The 18,819-nt window shown below is 44.9% G+C and overlaps 5 protein-coding genes across 5 annotated transcripts; 3 read left to right on the forward strand and 2 right to left on the reverse strand.

Moving 5' to 3' along the window:
- Nucleotides 1–409: 409 nt before the first annotated feature.
- On the reverse strand, nt 410–3,245 carry H6S33_009997 (uncharacterized protein; the record flags this gene model as incomplete). Its single annotated transcript, XM_044841912.1, has 4 exons — nt 410–2,046; nt 2,101–2,605; nt 2,662–2,874; nt 2,955–3,245. 4 exons carry the CDS (start codon nt 3,243–3,245, stop codon nt 410–412), a joined length of 2,646 nt encoding a protein of 881 aa, XP_044697140.1.
- Nucleotides 3,246–5,036: 1,791 nt separating this feature from the next.
- On the forward strand, nt 5,037–7,790 carry H6S33_009998 (uncharacterized protein; the record flags this gene model as incomplete). Its single annotated transcript, XM_044841913.1, has 2 exons — nt 5,037–5,316; nt 5,422–7,790. The coding sequence occupies 2 exons, from the start codon at nt 5,037–5,039 to the stop codon at nt 7,788–7,790; spliced, it is 2,649 nt and encodes an 882-aa protein (XP_044697141.1).
- A 1,091-nt stretch (nt 7,791–8,881) lies between these two features.
- On the forward strand, nt 8,882–11,555 carry H6S33_009999 (uncharacterized protein; the record flags this gene model as incomplete). The annotated part of the gene is made up of 3 exons (XM_044841915.1): nt 8,882–9,308; nt 9,412–9,498; nt 9,565–11,555. The coding sequence occupies 3 exons, from the start codon at nt 8,882–8,884 to the stop codon at nt 11,553–11,555; spliced, it is 2,505 nt and encodes an 834-aa protein (XP_044697142.1).
- Nucleotides 11,556–13,770: 2,215 nt separating this feature from the next.
- H6S33_010000 (uncharacterized protein) lies at nt 13,771–14,628 on the forward strand (the record flags this gene model as incomplete). Its single annotated transcript, XM_044841916.1, has 1 exon — nt 13,771–14,628. One exon carries the CDS (start codon nt 13,771–13,773, stop codon nt 14,626–14,628), a length of 858 nt encoding a protein of 285 aa, XP_044697143.1.
- Nucleotides 14,629–15,738: 1,110 nt separating this feature from the next.
- Nucleotides 15,739–16,626, reverse strand: H6S33_010001 (uncharacterized protein; the record flags this gene model as incomplete). Its single annotated transcript, XM_044841917.1, has 6 exons — nt 15,739–15,746; nt 15,808–15,950; nt 16,203–16,228; nt 16,276–16,346; nt 16,408–16,511; nt 16,598–16,626. 6 exons carry the CDS (start codon nt 16,624–16,626, stop codon nt 15,739–15,741), a joined length of 381 nt encoding a protein of 126 aa, XP_044697144.1.
- Nucleotides 16,627–18,819: the final 2,193 nt, after the last annotated feature.

The following is an 18,819-nucleotide window of genomic DNA, read 5'->3' on the forward strand; positions in this document are numbered from 1 at the left end:
ATGGGGTCTTTCCTGATGTAACAGGTGGTGAGAATTGAAATATTTCATCATGTGGGTGATGTTACTACTATTAGTAGTCGTGTAAGTATTTATAAAGGGGTAATTCTAGCGTTACGATTTCGATCGGGAATCAATCTTCGATTGAGGAGCAAAGATATTAAGTGATATGCCATAACACCACACCAACCTATTTATCTTGTTTAAAGAAGGACAGTAAGTATTCTCTTGTGCTAAGCGTAAAAGAATCGCCCTATCGTGGTAAGTCAACTCACAGATCCAAATAATCCCTTTGTCATGTGCTATTTTGATAACAAAATTAAACGATATTCACTTCCGGGAATAAAGGTCCCTGTATATGATACGTGAAGAAATTAACTTTTAATTATAAACAAATCCCAAGAAAACTCATCTATCCAGACCCTCTTGTACCAAGCTCCTGCTCCTTCACCCGTTCGAAAAGCAGACTCCGAACGACCCAACTACCATAGAGCATAACAACCACGAGACCAACCGCCATATCAGACCCATGTGCGCCACCAAAAAAAAGTCCTAGACCCAAAACACCGAGAATCCAAAAATGAGATTCAGAAAAGAAATATCGAAAAATACTGATCGCTAAAATCGAGCCAAAAACACCACCCGCTAACTGGACTCCATGGGTATCGCCAAAGAAAAGGCCTACCCCAAAGAGAAGAAGTATCAATGCATGAACATTGCTGACACCAGATTCCTTTCCTAACACTACTTGTATATCTGTGTAGCCGTTCTCGATTGCCATCTTTAGTGGCTCCTTTCCTTTTGAGTTTTTTACCTTTGTGTTGGCGCCGTTTTGAATTAGCAGTTCTACAATGGGTTTATCGCCATTGGCTACTGCGAGGTGAAGTGCCGTGGATCCATCTCCGTCTTTTGCCATGATATTTGCTCCGCTATCAAGAAGTAATCTCACAATTTGTTCGTGCCCGTTGCTGACGGCCAAGTGTAGGGCTGTTGCTCGCGATGTGGTAGCAGTCTTTGCGATGATTTCAGGGACACTCTCGAGCAAGATCTTCACTACAGATTCACATCCTAGCTGAGCAGCAACGTCGAGTGCTGTTTCGCCCTTCTCATTCTTCATCATAGGGTACGCTTTTGGCCCGTTTGCCACAAGCAGCTTTGCAATGCCTTCGTGCTGCATTTGGGCTGCCGCATGAAGTGCATTAAATCCGGCACCTTCTGTTGTTAGAATTTCTGCCCCATTGTCAAGGAGGAGTTCCACAATATCTTGATCTCCTTTCCGGACTGCATTGTCGAGCGCTGTCATATGAAGGTCATTCTTGGCCATGATAGCTACTCCCCTTCCTAGGAGAAACTCCACCGTGTCCTTGTGCGCAAAGTCGGAATCGGTCGCCTGATGAAGCGCCGTACATCCGGAATTATTTTTATCCATTATATCTGCACCTTTTTCAAGAAGAATCTTCACAATATTTGTATGTCCCGAGGAGGCCGCCATGTGCAATGCTGTAGATCCCGAATTGTTTTTCGTTATTGATGCCCCGAACGTGAAAAGTAGTTGTATTATCGTCTCATATCCTTCTTCAGCTGCTTTGTGGAGTGCGGTATTCCCTTGGGCATCGTTCGCCTTTGCGTCCGCGCCATATTCCAATAGCAGTTTTACAACTTCCTCACTGTACCATTGCCCATTCCAATGTGCGTGATCTAGCACATGATGAAGAGCTGACTTTCCAAAACAGTCCTTCTCCGCTGCACTTGCCCCACCTTTCAGAAGTAGCCTCACAATCTCCTTATTTCCCTTCTCAATCGACAAGTCAAGTGCAGTCCTCCCGTCTCCATCTCTCGTATTAGTGTTCACCCCATATTCTAGAAAAAGCCTCATCATGTCTTCATCACCACTTTCGGCAATCATATGTAATAGGGTGGTGTCGCCTCGCTGTTTTGCGTTGACATCAACACTGTATTCTTGGAGATGTATTCTCAGAGCGATTGCATTTCCATGTTTGATTGCACAGTATGGGGTTGGGCAGTTATGGAGGGGTTGGTCTTCGTGGTCTTGAAGTTAACTCGTTAGCCAAATATTATGAAAAGATACAGAGGCAAACTTACCATCTGGCATCATTATGCCCAGCCCTATCCCTGCCGTTAACATAAATGGATCGTCTGAAAGATTTGTCCATAATGTATCCGCCTCCTCCACCTCCATATCAAACGACAACCAAGGGTGACCTAGTGCCTGTTCCGCTGTCAATCTTTTCTCTGGCTGTACGGCCATGAGACTAGCGATAAGTTTGATTGCAGTCGAGCTTGTACCATTATCAAGCATCCTCATTTCTGGGAAAAGGGCCTGGCCCCCAACATAATTCAAGAGCTGACGTGTGTCTGTAAAGGGTGTTTCCTTGGTAATTATGGCATGAATCAGGCATCCAAGGGACCAAATATCAACAGCATTTGTGTAAGACGAGGTATCTGAAGATATATAGCCTAGAACTTCGGGCGCTGTATAGTTTGGGGTTCCGACCATCGTCCGTAAGTCTGTGCCGTTTACTTGTTTTGAAACACCAAAGTCGCCTATCTTGACGGTCATAGGAGATAATGAGACCACGAGAATGTTCTACATTTTCTTCTTTTAGCTTTATGCAGGCTTGAACCTGAAGGCAGGTATCTAACCTGTGGCTTGAGGTCCCGATGACAGAACCCATTTTCATGCATGATCTTGAGACCTTCGAGTACCTGTATTGTGATCGTCTTTGCATGAATTTCAGTCAAGTAGTCTTTGAGAATCAGACTGTTCAAATCTCCATGTTTCATGTACTCCATAGCAAGATAGATATTTTCTTCATTCTCAAACCATCCAAATAGTTCTACGAAATATTGTGGATGCTATTATTATATAGGTTCTGTCAGCATAGCACGATATACGATGCACCGATGGGCCCACCAATACAGAGCAATTTTCTTACCGTTTTCAGTCTCGTTAAAGCCAGTAATTCTTCCTTATTGCGCGTTTCCGTCTTGGCTATTTGCTTTACCGCCCTGAGTGCACCTCTTTCATTCTTTTCCAGCCAAACTGTCCCAAACCCCCCTCTGCCAAGAATTCTTTCTTTGATCCATCTTTCTTTCCTTTGAGCCTGCGGCGTACCGGGATTGTACGAACATTCCTCGGAGGCGAGATCTAGAATGTGCTCGCAGTAGTCGTCGCCAAATTCTGTGATAAGTCTGTATTGATCGAATTGACAGACGTTGGAAGACATTTTGTCTCGAGTATGACTTGTGGTATCGAGCAATTGACTATGTAGAAGTCATGGCCTTTGAACATGGTCTCGCAAGTTCGGCCATGCACCACCTAGATGTTGCAGCGTGTCCTTAGCTGTGCATACACACCAATCCAAGTGCTCGGACAACAATTCGCTCATGGTATCCTAGACGATCTTCGCCACAGTAAGATGGAAAAAAAATCGAAATATATAATTTCGGCATAGAAATAATCCTTGAGACATGAACATTTGGCCGCGCGCTGTTTTTTTCTTTTTCTTATAGAGGATTGAAGAAGTACTGCGTAGACAGTCGTCATGATAGATCACTCGACATCCCTTAATAACCCTTTAATTGGCTAGATACTGCGCCGAAACCCCCCAAAGGATACGATAAAGGTTCCCCTCTTCCTAACCTTTGGAGAGCGAGCTGCCGGGAATAACGGTTGTTTTGCCAATAGGTTATCAGTTATCCGATCGACTGCGTTGCAGGCTTTGCAGCTTGCAGCATGGGAGTGACTCGAGCTTGTATTTATACGAACTAGGACTAGGCTAAATACGTGTTGACAATGTATCTGTTTGCTATTTTAAACTCTGGTAACTCTGTAGACATGTAGTGTCTAGAGTAGAGTACTCGCAACGCCAGTGTTTCCGTCCCTCAGATTGATGGGAATAGACCGTGTATGATGGATTCCCTAGAGTAGGTACATGCACGCCTCTAGTACCAGTTCTGGCGGATACCTACAGGCATACCCATGTAGATTTGTGTTCCTCTCCCGGGTAGACTACCGGCAGTGCATCTCTCAAGGGTTTATCTATGTACCTACAGTGGCCCTACAGATAAGGGAACACAATTTGAAGAGAGACAAAGAATACATAGCTAGCTAGAGATCCAGGTAATCTCAAAGACACAAGATATGGACCGGTGCAAAAGTTGTTTCTGTGGTGCACACAGAAGAGGGGTTAAAAAGATGGCAGCGAATGATGTAAATTATGCGTGTAGGCAAGAAATTTCCATCAAAATCCATCAAGCTCCTTCATACAGAATCATATTCACCGCCTTTCGTAGGTTCTGTTTCTCGCGGCTGTTGCGAGATCATTTGAGAGATAAATCTGACTCTGCCTAGTTATTTCCTGGATAACGAATGTTTTCAATGCTTCTAGCCAATCTTATTTACCTACCTCCCGGCAATTGGACTGATTCGAGAAAGAAGATTCATAGAAGACTCACATTGGCCCATCATCACGCATTGTTGCACGGTTGTGTCCAAAGTAGCGGTGGATCCCGACGCAAGACAATCACATTGGAAGCGCCGTCGTTGCAACAGACAGTGATTTGTTTGGACACTTTTCGGTATCTCAGCTTAAATTTAAAGATTCCATTGGACGAGACCTCCTTCTTCCAGCAGGAGGAACGATTTTCACAAGGACTTGATCAGTCACGACACGACCACGAGAGCCGTTGGACCCGTACTTAAGGATCAAGCTAGGTTGGAACTTGGAACAGAAGGATTTTCGGGTACACCACCACCCTGTCACCTGCTATATTAAGGATCCTTGGTTGTCTAGATCGGCAAAGTTCAAACGGCCAAAGAGTTACCTCTCTCTTATACAAGAAAGCCCCCAAACAAAGCCTCCTATTCAGAACTTTCTTCCCCCATGCTCTATCTTCCATAACCTTTCCAGAATCGCCACAACTTGCTTGAACAACATCCACCGTATTGCCGAGATCCACCCTTGACTCTGTCCGCCTCCGCTCCTGCGTGTAGCGCTCAACTACTCCTCCCCACGATGTCCTATTCTGCTGTTCCCGCCAACTACATGAGCGACGACGACCAGCTTGAGTCGCCGACGTTTCAACCTCCGAAACTGCAGCTCCGAAACTTCGATTTCGGAAGCCTGTCTTCTGCTTTAGGTACGAGTGAAGCTAAGGGTGGTAGATCGCGATCTGGGTCTAAGGTGAAATCGAGCATACATTCTGGAACGTCCTATGATATGGTCGACTCCGACACCGAATCAAATTATGACGAGGATGAGAATGATGGAAATGGGAAAGGAAAGGGGAACGGAGGTATGGAAAACATCCTGAATAAAAAGGCCAAAGAACACGACGACGAGATCTCCGGTTCTGGCATTCTTGTCTCTAAACCCTACTCACCATACCGTAACAATGCAGAATCGATGCAAGGGGGAAATCTAAACAGCCACGGGAAACAGCAGCAAGTACACGACTCCATGGCACATGGCGGCGCGGGCAATATGCACTCAGAGATAATGAAAGACCCATCTCGGCTCGGGCTACAATTGGACGGCCGTGCTGACAGCAACGAAAGGGGTGTCTCAGCCCAAACTTCAGCTGTACCACCACGGCTCGAGTATGAAGAAGCCGACAACTACGATGATCAACCACGTAGCCCGAGAAGAAGTAGAGGCAGTTCTCCATCTATACACACTCCTTTACCTCCGCCTCCAGAGCTCTTAGACCACCAGGAGTATAGTGGCTCCTCGGAAGATATACATCCAGTTTTTAGGCATTCACAATCGGTTCCTGAACTCCCTCCAGTTGACGTACAGGGGCTGCATATTCACGACGATCGGGATTACCGGCCAGCTACATCTGCGTCTGGTGTGGGGGATCTGTTCAAGGATTTTGACGGCGTGCATTTTGACCTTGATAACCCAGAAGCTCCTGGATTCCCGCTTCGAAACCAACAAGGTTATCTCCCACCTTCGCCGGCGCCGACCCATCAGCAGTACCGTCAAAGCCAAGCTTATCCAGATCACCGTCAAAGCCAAGCATATCCTGATCATCGCCAAAGCCAGGTCTATCCAGACCCAGGCCTAGTCTATTATCCAGCTCCTGTTCCTGCGATGCTAAACCTCCCACCGACACTGTCCAAAGCTCGACCAAACAACCGAAATAGCAGATTGATGTCCACCGAGTCCCTCGGACAAGCTACAAATAATAACCGGCTTTCAGTTGCGCGTCCGGGATCCTCAGAAAAAGATCTCCATAGGCGTTCAGTTGCGACAACGAATGACCCTGCTCTCAACAACCGTCGTTCACTCGCTAATCTCCCACCTGCTCTCCGTGCATCCCAATTCTTCGATTCTCAGCTCCCGCCAATAGTTCCGGACCTTAAGGAGGAGTCCGCAGTCGCGACACTTGACAGTATCCTTGATGCATCAGCTCGTGCTCCCGCAGCCGCATTCACGGATCACCCAATTACCGGTGGTGTTCCATCATACGCACATAACCGCAACCGCTCCACTGCCACCAATCTAGGAAATTACCGGAATAGCGTCGCCATTAATGTCAAGTTGCATCCTGGCGAATCCCCTCGCTCATCACTAGAAGCTACTGACAACCCAGACCACCACAATCACAACCCCGGATACGACGATGACGATGCTGGCTCTCATTTGAATCCTGAAACGGGCGAATACTATGATCAACAGCGCTTCTCTGGTACTTCTGAAGAATTCGCAGCAGCAAATTTGGATCCCTCGCTCCAACCTCTTCCCACTACCCTTCTCGCGGAGCTTGAATCTCGAAAAGCTCAACAAAGGCTCCGGAACCGTACAGCTGCTTCTGCATTTCCTCGAGGAATTCGAAGTACTCTTCTGCAGCTTGATGCTGTTGCGCAAGTGCAACAAAAACACAGACGTACCAAAAAGACTCATTTGGCATGGGAGGAGGAAGGTGGGGAAGATGAAGATGAAAAAGATGAGGACGTACCTCTCGGCGTACTATTTCAAGTTTCCCCCGGCGTTCAAAAACGCCGCGATGATGAGATACCATTAGGTCTTCTTATGAAAAAAGAGATGGAAGATGCAGAACCACTAAGCAAGCGTCGTGATAGGCTACGCATGGTGAATGGGCAACCAATGGCCCAGCCAAATTCTCATCGTATGCTTGACGTGCCAGGTCTTGGTGGCTCCAATGGTGGTGCTGAGGAGGAAGAAGTAGAAGGCGAGACTTTGAGAGAAAGAATGAAGAGATTGAAAGAGAAGCAACAATTTGGGACTGGTGCTCTTGATATGAATTTCGGAAGCGACAAAGGGGGCGATCAACAAACAGATAAGCCAGAAGTTGAAGAAACTCTTGCAGAGCGCCGGCGTCGTCTTCAGAAAGAAAAGCAGGATGAAGACAAACATCAAGCCCTCCGACGCGAATCAGTAATGCTTCAGCAAGAAGTGAAGTCCCGTCGTAACATGGCTGATCTCCTTCACGCAAAACCAATGGGCATGGCTGGCGCTCGGCCTCAATCTTTCTATGGTTTGCAAGGTGGTGGTGGTTCCAATGGTAGCTTTGGGCAGCTACCTATTCAACAAGGATTTACTCAAGGGGGAATGGTTGGGATGAATATGGGTATGGGAGGCTACGGCATGGGAGGGCCCGGTTTAATAGGTCGGGGTGCCGGCGCAATGGGGGGCATGGGGGTGGGCCCTGCAGGAATGGGGATGATGGGCCCAGCGGGCGAGATTATATTGGACCCTAAGCAGAGAGAAGTAGTGGAAAGATGGCGAGCGAGTGTTATGTAGAATTCCCTTTTTATAATATCTTAGCTTATTGGGTCACTATTGGTTTTATCTTTATCGTTAACAATTCTTTCTTATTCTTATTATTAGTGTGCATCTCATTCATTTTCGAGTTTCTTTCCTCTGTCAGATATTTTACCTACGTAGCTGGTTTCCTTTGTCTTTGTAAAAGTAGCATCATAGCGGTGGGGTTTGGGTAACTTCAAAATAGCATAGCATATATAGCAATATTAGATCTGGTTTTTATTTGTAATTTTTTTTTTTTTTTTTTTTTTTTTTGGTTGCAGGCATGATCGATGTACAGTCAACTTTGGGGCAACGACGAATCTGGGACAATAGATTTCAGGCAACCGTTATTGCATATCAATCTGAGTAATAAGGCCTTGACTGACAAAGATCCTTGTTTGTTTTTCAACCAGTTCGGCATAACTACATCATGTAAGGATGGCGGCCTGAAAACTTGCGCCAAGCATATCTGGCTTCTATCCAAACATTTGTATTGTGTATCATATGTAAATATTTAATTCTAAATTTTTAACATATATTTATATTAATTTATCGATTCAGGTCCTGCTATACGCTGTGTGATTTATAAGAGTTACAAGTATCGATAATACATGTATACATGTTACATTATATGCACAGCAGAGCTGAAGGTATGTGGAATATACATGTAGCTCTGAAGGTCTGAATATAGATATTCGTATGTAAATGTACTTCTAAATCTTGTTATACAAAGTTATATGGGTACATACATGTACATCGTCCTCATTTCGTTTGATAGCCGAATCATATTCTATGACGCATCTCAACTGCGTATACTACATGTGATATGTAGGTGCTCCGGTTGCATGCAGTTGTGTAGATTTATTACCCGGGCCTAGCTGTGTGGACCACTCTTCTCAACACCACCATCAGAGTCCGTGTCTATCCATCATCATCATATACTTCATAAAGTTTGCTACCACATCATGGAGTATCCTACATACACCCCGGATCCAGTTGGTCCATCATTTACTGATAGGAATCTTATGATTATCACCAAAAGCGAGCGGGCCGTGTGCCGTTTCTTCTTTTCTTCAAGAAAGCTCTCAATGGCCTCCTCTATTTTTGCTCCCCTTTTTCCTGACGAAGCCTCCCATAAGAAGCGGTATCAAATTTCCCTTGATGACAATAACCCAGATATAACGAGAACACTGTTCGAGCTTTGTCACTTTGAGAGGATAGTCCCGATGCATCCACCTAGCCTTGAGGGTGCCAGCCTATTTGCTGCATCATCACGAAGATATGGGCTAGTGAATTTGATGGCTCCCTGGGTGATGACTTGGACATCATCACTCTACGATAATGATAAACTTGATTTCAGCAAGGGGGATGATTTAATTGCGTGGCTCAACATATGTCTCATTTTCCGCCAGGAGGAGATGTTTAGAAAGATCACTAGACGGGCTATCATTACGGCTACGGCAGAATCACTTAACTTGGCTGTGCCAATCGAGAGCCCGTTCAAAGAAATTATTGGTTCGTTTAACCACCAACTCCTCCAAACTTGATCTTGCTTGAACAGTAGACTAGTTCAGGTACTTGAGGGCGTACACTCGAAGCTAATCGATGTTATCATCAGAATCTATTGCCCGCCGTCGTATCACTGTTATTACCGAGCTTATTACAGTCGCCCTCGCATTACTCGCTCGATATCAAACAGCTGAGGGTATATGTAGTGAGATAGGAAGAGAGGGAATCTGTCATGCGATGCTCATGGATTCAATTCTCGAAGGGCCTATGAGCTTTGGTCTGTACCAGCCAGTTCCAATTTCACCGTATCCCGGAATGAGCGCAATGGGTATTATCGGCGAGATAAAAGATCTACAATTGCGAACAGATCCAAGCCACAGTGGGACTTGCGGTAGAGAAATTAAGATTGAAATTATCGAAAAGCTAAGGATTGCGATTGGAATTCTGGAACTTGTTAAAGGCTTGAGTATTTCAAAATATAACTTACAGACGGAACAAGCGGAAGAGTTTTTACTCCAAGTTGTGGAAGATCCGGCGGTTCAAACTTACGATAAAGAACACCCAAAAAATGGTGGGGGTGGAAAGGCCGAGAATAAAGAAAGTAGAGGAGGCAGGAACGAGGAACCAACCCAAGGACCGAGAAAAGAAGTGGACGAAGAGAGAAACGAGGATGTAAAGTTTAGCGATAAAGATGGTGACTATGAGAAGGACGAGTCTAGTTCTGAGCTCTCTACTCATATCAACCAAGATCTGGACTCTCTTTCCGAGACCAGTGATATTCAAGTCCCCGCTGGAGTCATTGACGGCTTTTCGGAAACTAAAGAAACAATCGAAGATTTTGGACCCCAGGTCTTTTTTAGAGAGGGAGATGCAGATGCCAGACGAAAGAATTATGATATTGAAAAGGATGAGGAAGAGCAAAAACAAGAAGGAGAAGATCTGAAAGACAATGTCTCTCTAAAAGAGGACAAAGACGCAACTACTCTAGTCTACATGCAAGAGGTAATTCCGGACCATTCAAATATCACCATGAATAATGAACCTGCACCTGCAGACGAGACATACTCTTCCCTAGCGACTAACGGGATTGAAAACGCGCTCAATCCAGAAATCGGGGAGAAAACGCTTCCCAAAGTTGCACCCCTAAGGCACGCCGTGGCAAGAGCCAATGCCGAAGCACACGGACAAACATGGTCAACCCCTGGTTCCGAACTAGCGAGAAAATATCAGAGGGGACCACGAAATCCTTTCCCTGACGGAATAACAGTAGGTGATGTGTCCCATGAAGGCCACATAGCCGATCTTAAGGTCTTAAAGAGTCGGTTTCCCGCGTTGAACGTTAACGATCTCATCACGTTCCTCAAGCAGAAAAACTGGGACTTGCAATTGGCAACAGAATTTCTTTCCGCCACCGAAATCGCAGTCACGGATCAAAGCGATACCGATACTCATAACGGAACTGTGTCTGTGATAAATACGTTAGCCTTGGAGCCTAAGTCCGATTATATTATCTATAAGGAGCCAGGTGAATATCTAGAAGCACCTGAGAAGACTCCTACCGAGGCTTCTGCAACTGAAGGAGTACCTCAATTAGCTATCCAAGAGTCTGCTCCCATTTCTTACGAGGAATCCCATCAAAACTCGATTACATCCCCGGAAGCGCCTTTGGGAAATTCTGACATCCACCAAGTTCCGTCACCAGCTACTTTGGGGCCTGTCTTAGACACACCATCATCCATACCCCGAAAAGCACCACTAAACGACTCTACCATCCAGGAAGTAGTTCTTCAATCGGCTACTCCTGAATCTGTCTTTGAAAAAAGCACATTTATATCACAGGAAAAGGCCCCGGAAGGTTCTATCACAACAAAGGATCTTTTACCACCTCCTACGGTATCTGTCTCTGATGGAAGTTCATCCACACTACAGAAAGCAATGTCTGAATGTTCCGTCACAAAAGAAGCTCTCTCACCAAATACTATCCTCAACAAGGTCAGCATCTCACGTTTGATTGCCGGGAAGCTCAGTAAGGAGGAAGCCGAAAAACGTTTCTGGCCGACAGAGGAGGATATGGATATTAAAAAATACTTGGGGATCAGTGCGAATAGAAAGATAGTGAAGAAGCTAGTGCATCGGTTCCCCGAGTCGACTCCCGACAGGGGTCTTATCGACGTGCTCTACCGTTCAGGTTGGGATCTTGAAAAGGCTACTAGCATGTTGGAAGGTCTTGGGTTAGTTCGACGCGCAATTTAAAGTTAGCAATATCGATTTGTAGGAACTGGGAAACTTGGGGTATGTCAGTAGTCTAAGATACGTACGAATAAATCCGATAATCGATCCTGTATGCACTTAGATTTCAGTATTTGTAATGGCCATTTTATTTTTTAGTGTCAATGATTGTAAATCAAGAATTTTGAAATCGAAAAGTAGAGCACCGTTTTGACCACTCCTTTAATTACCCAATACTAGGATAACTGGTGAGCCCATTCATATCGTAAATCCCAGTATAGTACCAACCGTTGGTTCATTATTTGATTGGTTTTATACCAGTTTCATCTCGAATGTGGTGGTAAATTTGATAGCTAGCTAGTATTGATTCCTCCAGATTTGTTACTCCATATACATGGGTTCGATTGCTTGATTAATAGTATCGGCAATACAAACTTAAAAATCATTATGAACATGTAGGTTATTTAGATGTGAATTATGAATGCCAATTAGTCCGTTTAGCCGCTATAGGCTAACGTATAAAAACATGCCAAATCTGATATGGCACTAGGGTTACAGCTTTTGGATATCCCAGATAAGGCTTGGTTAAACGTAGTTGGAACATGTCTGTATATGTCAGATAAGCTATGGGTATATTCCTTTTGATTTTACTCAAGCTCGGCGAGATTTGGTATGGCAAATATCGCGATTGACTAGAACTTAATGTTTACGTAATTACTTCGTGCACATATAGAAGACTTAATTGGAACATCATAGGGCCGGCACATATGGCGGGCTTGGTTGGAACATCATAGGGTATCTTTAACAGCAGGCGTAAAGCCTTAAAAATTGTACTTTGGTGAAGTCTGTATACATACCTGGCTTCTGATACTTCAACTGCTACGAAACCTTTGACAATGGTAGTACCGTCTGCCAAATATATGCAGACCTCCCCTGTGATAGATCTGGTTCCAAACAACACTAAGTCACGCTATCTAATCCGATAAACGGGTGTAAAAAGGTATTGTATTCAAGTATGGTCCTCATCATCGAGTATGATGAGGTTACTAATATACTATGACTAATGATACTTGTCTTTTGAAAGAGCCACAATTTTGTTCCCTGACATCCACCACCTTGAAGGTGGAATATACGGACGAAAAGATCGGTCCGCGGGCGCCTCTAAACCTGTATATTCCGGTTTATATCTCACCCTTTACCATATATCTTGCTCGCCATAATTACTTGTGTTAGGCGCCATAAACCCCCGACCCCTCCTATTATCTGCCTCCACCATCTTAAGATTTTCCCTTCTCAACGTTGTCACCCTACCGGTCCGGCCCCGTAGGCCTAAACTTCAACTTCAACTCGAGTAGCTGGCACAGCGACGTCTCTGGCATTCAACGTGGATGCCCCCCCCCGGGGGGGGTTGGTTTTTTATACGTGCAGTGGCGTGGCAACCGTTATAATCGTGCCCGAGAGGAAACACTTGAATTGCGTGAACATTTAGCCCCGTCTAAAGGTCGCTTACATGTAGACTAAGTTAGTGGATAAGCTGCGCTGGGACCAACTATCGTCAGGGATTTTAGATACTTGGCAGTGAGCTGAGGAAGTTATGCAGTGGGGTGTTTGCGCATGCACTTATTAGCATAATCCCTGTTCCAAATGAAAGGAATGTGAAAATCCATGCAGCCAAGTAATCACCCGAGAGACATAAATGAAGACTGAGAAATACTTCGGGATTGAAGCTTTCGCACCGCGGATTTCTGATAAAGCGACGCGTCAACTGCAGAGGCAGATAGATGCATGAGTTTCACTCTGAGAATGAAAGGTTGGGTGCAACTGAAATACTCTATTAAATGAATATAAACATTAGAAATTATCAGACTAGGTAGAAGAGCTGTAGTCACATGCGATCTTTCATATCCCCTTATCCTTATCCAGCAAAACCTTCTGTGATACTTCCAAGTTCCCACCCAGGTGGACCAACAAACCCGACTCCGTGAAAGTCTTGGTAACAGCCCACTATTACTGATCAACCGCAGCAGTTATCTTGGAATCGATGAATTTAAAGCTTTGTCTTGGGTGCGGCACAGCCTGCAGATATGTAAGATAAGTGGGCTTGCATAAAAGGACTGTAAATCATCGATCGAGAAAGCCAACACTCTTTCTTCCCCCCCTTCGCCGTTTAAAACGAAGCAGCTTTCCTTAATCACCAAGAGGAGAGAGGAACATTCTTACCTCTAACAAACCAATCACAATGTCGTCGCTTTCGAGTCTCCCAAACGAAATTCTTCTCCTAGTTGCGGAGCGTCTCGGGCCTAAGGATGTCAATTCGTTTCTCCAAACAAACCGGCGGTTCGCAGTTCTTTTCACTCAATGCCTGCATAAGCTTGCCCTTCAGGATGTAGATGATTTTACATCGCTCCAATGGGCTGCGTGGAGTGGGCATAAGTCCCTTGCGAGATTGGTGCTTGCGAAAGGTGCAGATATCAACTATCTTCCCCCTACCGAGGAGGAAGATAAAACCTACAAGACGGCTCTTCATCTTGCGTGCGAAAATGGAGATGAAGAAATGGTCCAGCTCCTCTTAACGCACGGAGCCGACACCTCAACCCGGATCCCACCACGGGGGACGATGGCGGGGACCACGGCGCTTCACATGGCCGTTAAGAGTGGTTCCGAGAACGTCGTTGCTACTTTGCTTTCACACGGGGCGAACCCATCGGTGACGGATATCAATGGGAATTCACCGCTTATCTGGGCGATCGGGAGTGATCATATAGGAATTCTGAGGCTATTGCTGGAGGGTGGAGCGGATCTCTCTCTTACGCCAAAGGGAACGACACCGCTCCATTGGGCGGCGAGATTGGGGCATGATGCTATGGTGAGGATGTTGCTGGCGCACGGGGCAGATTCTGGGATTCAAGATGCGACGGGGTTGACAGCCCTTGGGCGGGTTACTGCGGACCGTGGTCCTGCTGCGACGGAGACGATTGAAGGGCGAAAGAGGGCCATCAGAGCTTTAACGGAGAATGAAAGGAGATCCGCAATCTGTAAAATTGCGCCAGAGGAGATTTTGCGACCCGTGGCTAGTATTCAATTCATGCACGTATGATGAGGACTGTGATAGCCGGGTCCCTAGTTATTGTTTCTGTATTTTCGTCGCCATCTTTTTGCTGTCAGTTCTTTTTTACTTAATGGAATGAATCCCGGATATTTTTTTTCTAATCCATTGGCATGGTATTTTCTGTTCCTTCGAATTGTCTTGTACCCATATCGGTGTGTAGGGGTTTGGCGTTTCGTGGCTATTGCATTGGGGTGCGAGTTTGGTTTCTATTTTTTTTTCGGAACTATTAGTTTTATATCAACATGCTACCTCTCCAATTATGTCTTAATAGCTTTCTTATTGTTCCACCCGCATGAGAGATCTTGAAACCTTGTCTGCTATCTAAACCGAAAGTACTTGAGATGGTAAGAACTTAGAACGGTACTTTCGATTTTAGTGATAATAAGCTCTGCAGCGAACATTGCTGATGTTGGCTGATTTGGCGGGGAGAAATCCCCTGGGTCGATGAATCAACTTTCCAGCGTGTCGGTAGCTAATACCAAAATTCAGTCCTGGTATCCGGTATTCGGTAGAGTGTTTATTGAAGTCAGCCATGGTTGCAATACCCAAGGAAACAGAAGGTGGTTCTAGACTTGTGTTCGTACATGAATCCCTGTAAAAACACTCACCGGCCAAAAGTCAGAAGGACTATCTTCGTTAGGTGGTTTCTATAGCAAACAAATATGGCAAGACAGTAAACTTACGTACAAGAAAGGGAAGACCAACAGTATACAGTACGGTACTGTATTCATGTATATATGTAGATAGTCCTTAAAGTTAGAAATTGATCCTTTGAGCATTTCTGTTTTGATGGATCGGTCAAGTCTCTAGAATTAATTGCAGATTTAACGCTCTAGTGCTTACTGTACACCGGTTTTTCTTTTTTTTGTCTCGATGTTGTTGGAGATATGTACCCCTTAGCGTCCTACCTGCATCACAATCTATCACCCATCGGCTTTAATTTTAGCCGCGCTATAAGTCACATGATTGGCTTGTCGCGTGTGTTGCGGCTGAAATGTCTTTGCGCGGTTTAGGAAATACGCGCGGGGTCGACCATACGCGCCTCGCTGTTACTTTTGAAGGAGCATATGTGAAATCATTTTATCTGGAAAGCCATTACTATTTGCCTGCCAACAAACACTTTTTTCAGTCATCGGAATTATAATATGTGTGTCTTGCTGTACGTACTTATCCACAAGGTTGGCTGGCAAAAGTATGGTGAAGCAAGAAGATGAGCTGTCAAGCTCCACTCCAGGGATGGCTTAAGAATTTGTTCATGTGCGGCCCCAATGTAATCGCATCTCCTGTAGAAGCTCTTCCATGAGCGTTTGCTGTGCCGCGGAAGCCGAGAGGCACTTGGTACATGCGGTATATCGAATAGTCATTTCTCCCCACAATGAGACGAGTGAGATTTAAAAGGTTTTACATAAAACCTTTACAACTTGTCTAGTACCCAAGTTGAGTCACATTATTCTCTGGCTGTTTTCTGATATCTGGCTGGATACGCGTTTGCGCCTGCGCCTAATATGACGTCGCTTCTGCGCCGTTTTCCTGCAGTTCAATACGCATAAGTCATAAATCACCATATCAAGGAGTGAGTGCCTGTTTTCTGCCCTGTCTCTCAGTCTAGATTCATTCAAACGTCTTTCCACATACCTTTATTGAATCCTTATTACCCCGCCGCTTTCCTTCTCCACACCTCTGCAGTTGGGAGGAGAGAAATGACACTAAATCTTTGTAAATCTTTCTATCCTTCATGGAAACTATCACCTTTTGTCACAATCTCACCCCTATTCACGGGTACTAGCTCCGCATAACCAATACCGTGGTCTAGACACTCCTTGTTTCCAACAACTCCGCCTCCTCTTTCTGCAAGGAGTGGCAAATTCAATCTGTATTCTAGGAATCTCCGAGCTAAATCACCTGTTGTTATCCTAGTCTCTTTGCTCACTTTTCCAAAGGGTTGCTTTCTATTCACCTCTGTTTAGGGACAGTTTTGTTTAGCATTCGATGTCTTTGACACTTCATCGCCCAGACACCGTCGAGAAACTAACCTTAGAAAGCATTCAGAACATACGGCCACCGGCCCTTGACCCTTAGCCACCTTCGGTATTCGCGAGCTCGAGTCTTTTGATGTGGTTCCTTTACCTAGTCGCAGAAAACCGGCCCCCTTCGCAGTTTCAGAGCACAATAGCCAAGTGGGCAACTTTCAAACTCGCCACCTATGCAAGAGAGACAGAGATGCTAGGGAAACTATATGTACCTCTACCACTGTCCGTCTGATAAGTCATTTCCTCTAGGAAAGGAATGATTGGTCTTGTCTCAAAAGTCGAAGATTTTTCTCACCCGGTGACCGCCCCGACCGTGCTCTAGATCTGAAGACAGTATTGACAGACGCCCATCTACCTGACTCTGTCAAGCGGCGTATGCGTCTATTGACTTGCTAGAACTTGGTGAGTTCTCTTGCTAACTTTTCTTCCTACCGTTCGTTCATCATTTATAACCTCACCTCTTCCTAGTTCTGTTTCCTGTGAGATTTATGTAGAGCCAGGACTGATTATCGGCATCAAATCTTACAAACCAGAAAGAATACTCGACCCCAACACCCTGTACTAGACAACATACGAGATATGCCCGGTATGCCCAGCCGTCTTTCCTTCTAAAATTGCGCAACCCATCGAAAATCATCCGTTTCTTGCAAACCATCCGTAATCGCCATAGCGACATCCAAACCAGTCTGTCTTACGCAAATATCACCCAGTTCAACTAATTACCTATCCATAATTTTCCCTGCCATCGATGTGTCATTTTAGAGTTTATGAATATACCTTATGTGGTTGCAGATGGACAACATTGGTATCCTCTTGTTCCCAGGGTATGTTGCCCCTGACTAGGTCCTCTTGAACAACGCTAAAGATCCCTATTTAGGTGATGGAGAGCTCACATGCTACGGAAACCCGAAATACGAAAAGATTGTCGAGAGGAGTGCCTGTGGACGGGACGAATGTCCACTTAAGGGGCTGTACGATAAGGTTCTGGATGCAAGCAGGGGGGAGTGAGGGTGTATATGACTTCTTTCTTTGTATTCGCGATCTATAGTCTCTGCTTATCTGCTTTAGTTCCTCTGTCTGTATCGTTTTTCATGTCTTACTTTAATTCAAACGAACAGCTCAGTTCTCATGGATTCCCGAGTGAGATACTATGACTAAACATTCAATTGAAGCCGATTTGATCGATTGATTGATTACTTCATTAATTGTATGCAACGTACCCGGAGGTTATGACAATATCTGACAATCCAGAAACACGCCAAAGAAATATAACAAAATAAAGGAAACAACATAACCTGAAATGTGTAGCTGCCTTTTAATTAACTCCTTCTTTTCCTTCTTATCCAATTTGTCCCCTTTTCCTTTTCTCAACCCACTTTATCCCTCTTTTCCATTTCTCAGCCCAATTTTTTCTTCCCTTAGGTTTCCCCATCCCATTTTCAATTCCCTTGGTTCGCTTTGTACCTCGCTGTCTCCCCTCTCCAATTGGTCTTTCATCGTAGAAATTGACTCCAGATGTTCTTTGCAATAAGGATACTTGTAGCAGTCCATAATAGCTTTTCCATGGTATCCTGTTGACCGTTGACTTCCCTGGCAGTCTCTGTTGCAAAGCACTCGGTGAGGATATGGTTGGCATTTTGTATCTCCGGCCCACACCCGCATTCTGGTATATCACATTTTCCTATCCGAGGTAGGTACTGGTTATTGACTCATTGAAGCTGGTTCTTAGGTATGCAAAGTCAAAGGTACTCGTTCTTAGCGAGTCTTTGATATGCATAGTTATCCCTTCGTCTGGCGCGAAAAATGCTGCACCCCCCCAAAAAGCAAATTGTGTGTGGCTCTACTAACAGATCCTGTTATCTCTCTTATCAAATAATAGATCTCCCATACAAATTTAATTCCTGTATTATAGGGAGGGCAGCATCACCAGACTATGGGATAGGTCTTCGAATTTTAATTAATAATAAAACCGTTGTACTTCTGTGCTATCAGTCCCATCCAAACTCAACACCCGATCGAATACGAAAGCCAATTACACTGTTATTTAATAACAAACAGATTTTTCCACTACTTTTCGAGAATGTACGTATCAGCATATTACGAGACGTGATTATCTTTTTGAGTAAATTCCAATAATTTGCTTGCTGGT

Source organism: Morchella sextelata (genome assembly GCF_020137385.1).
Source record: "Morchella sextelata strain SCLS chromosome Unknown scls_4, whole genome shotgun sequence".
Classification (NCBI taxonomy): Eukaryota; Fungi; Ascomycota; class Pezizomycetes; order Pezizales; family Morchellaceae; genus Morchella; species Morchella sextelata.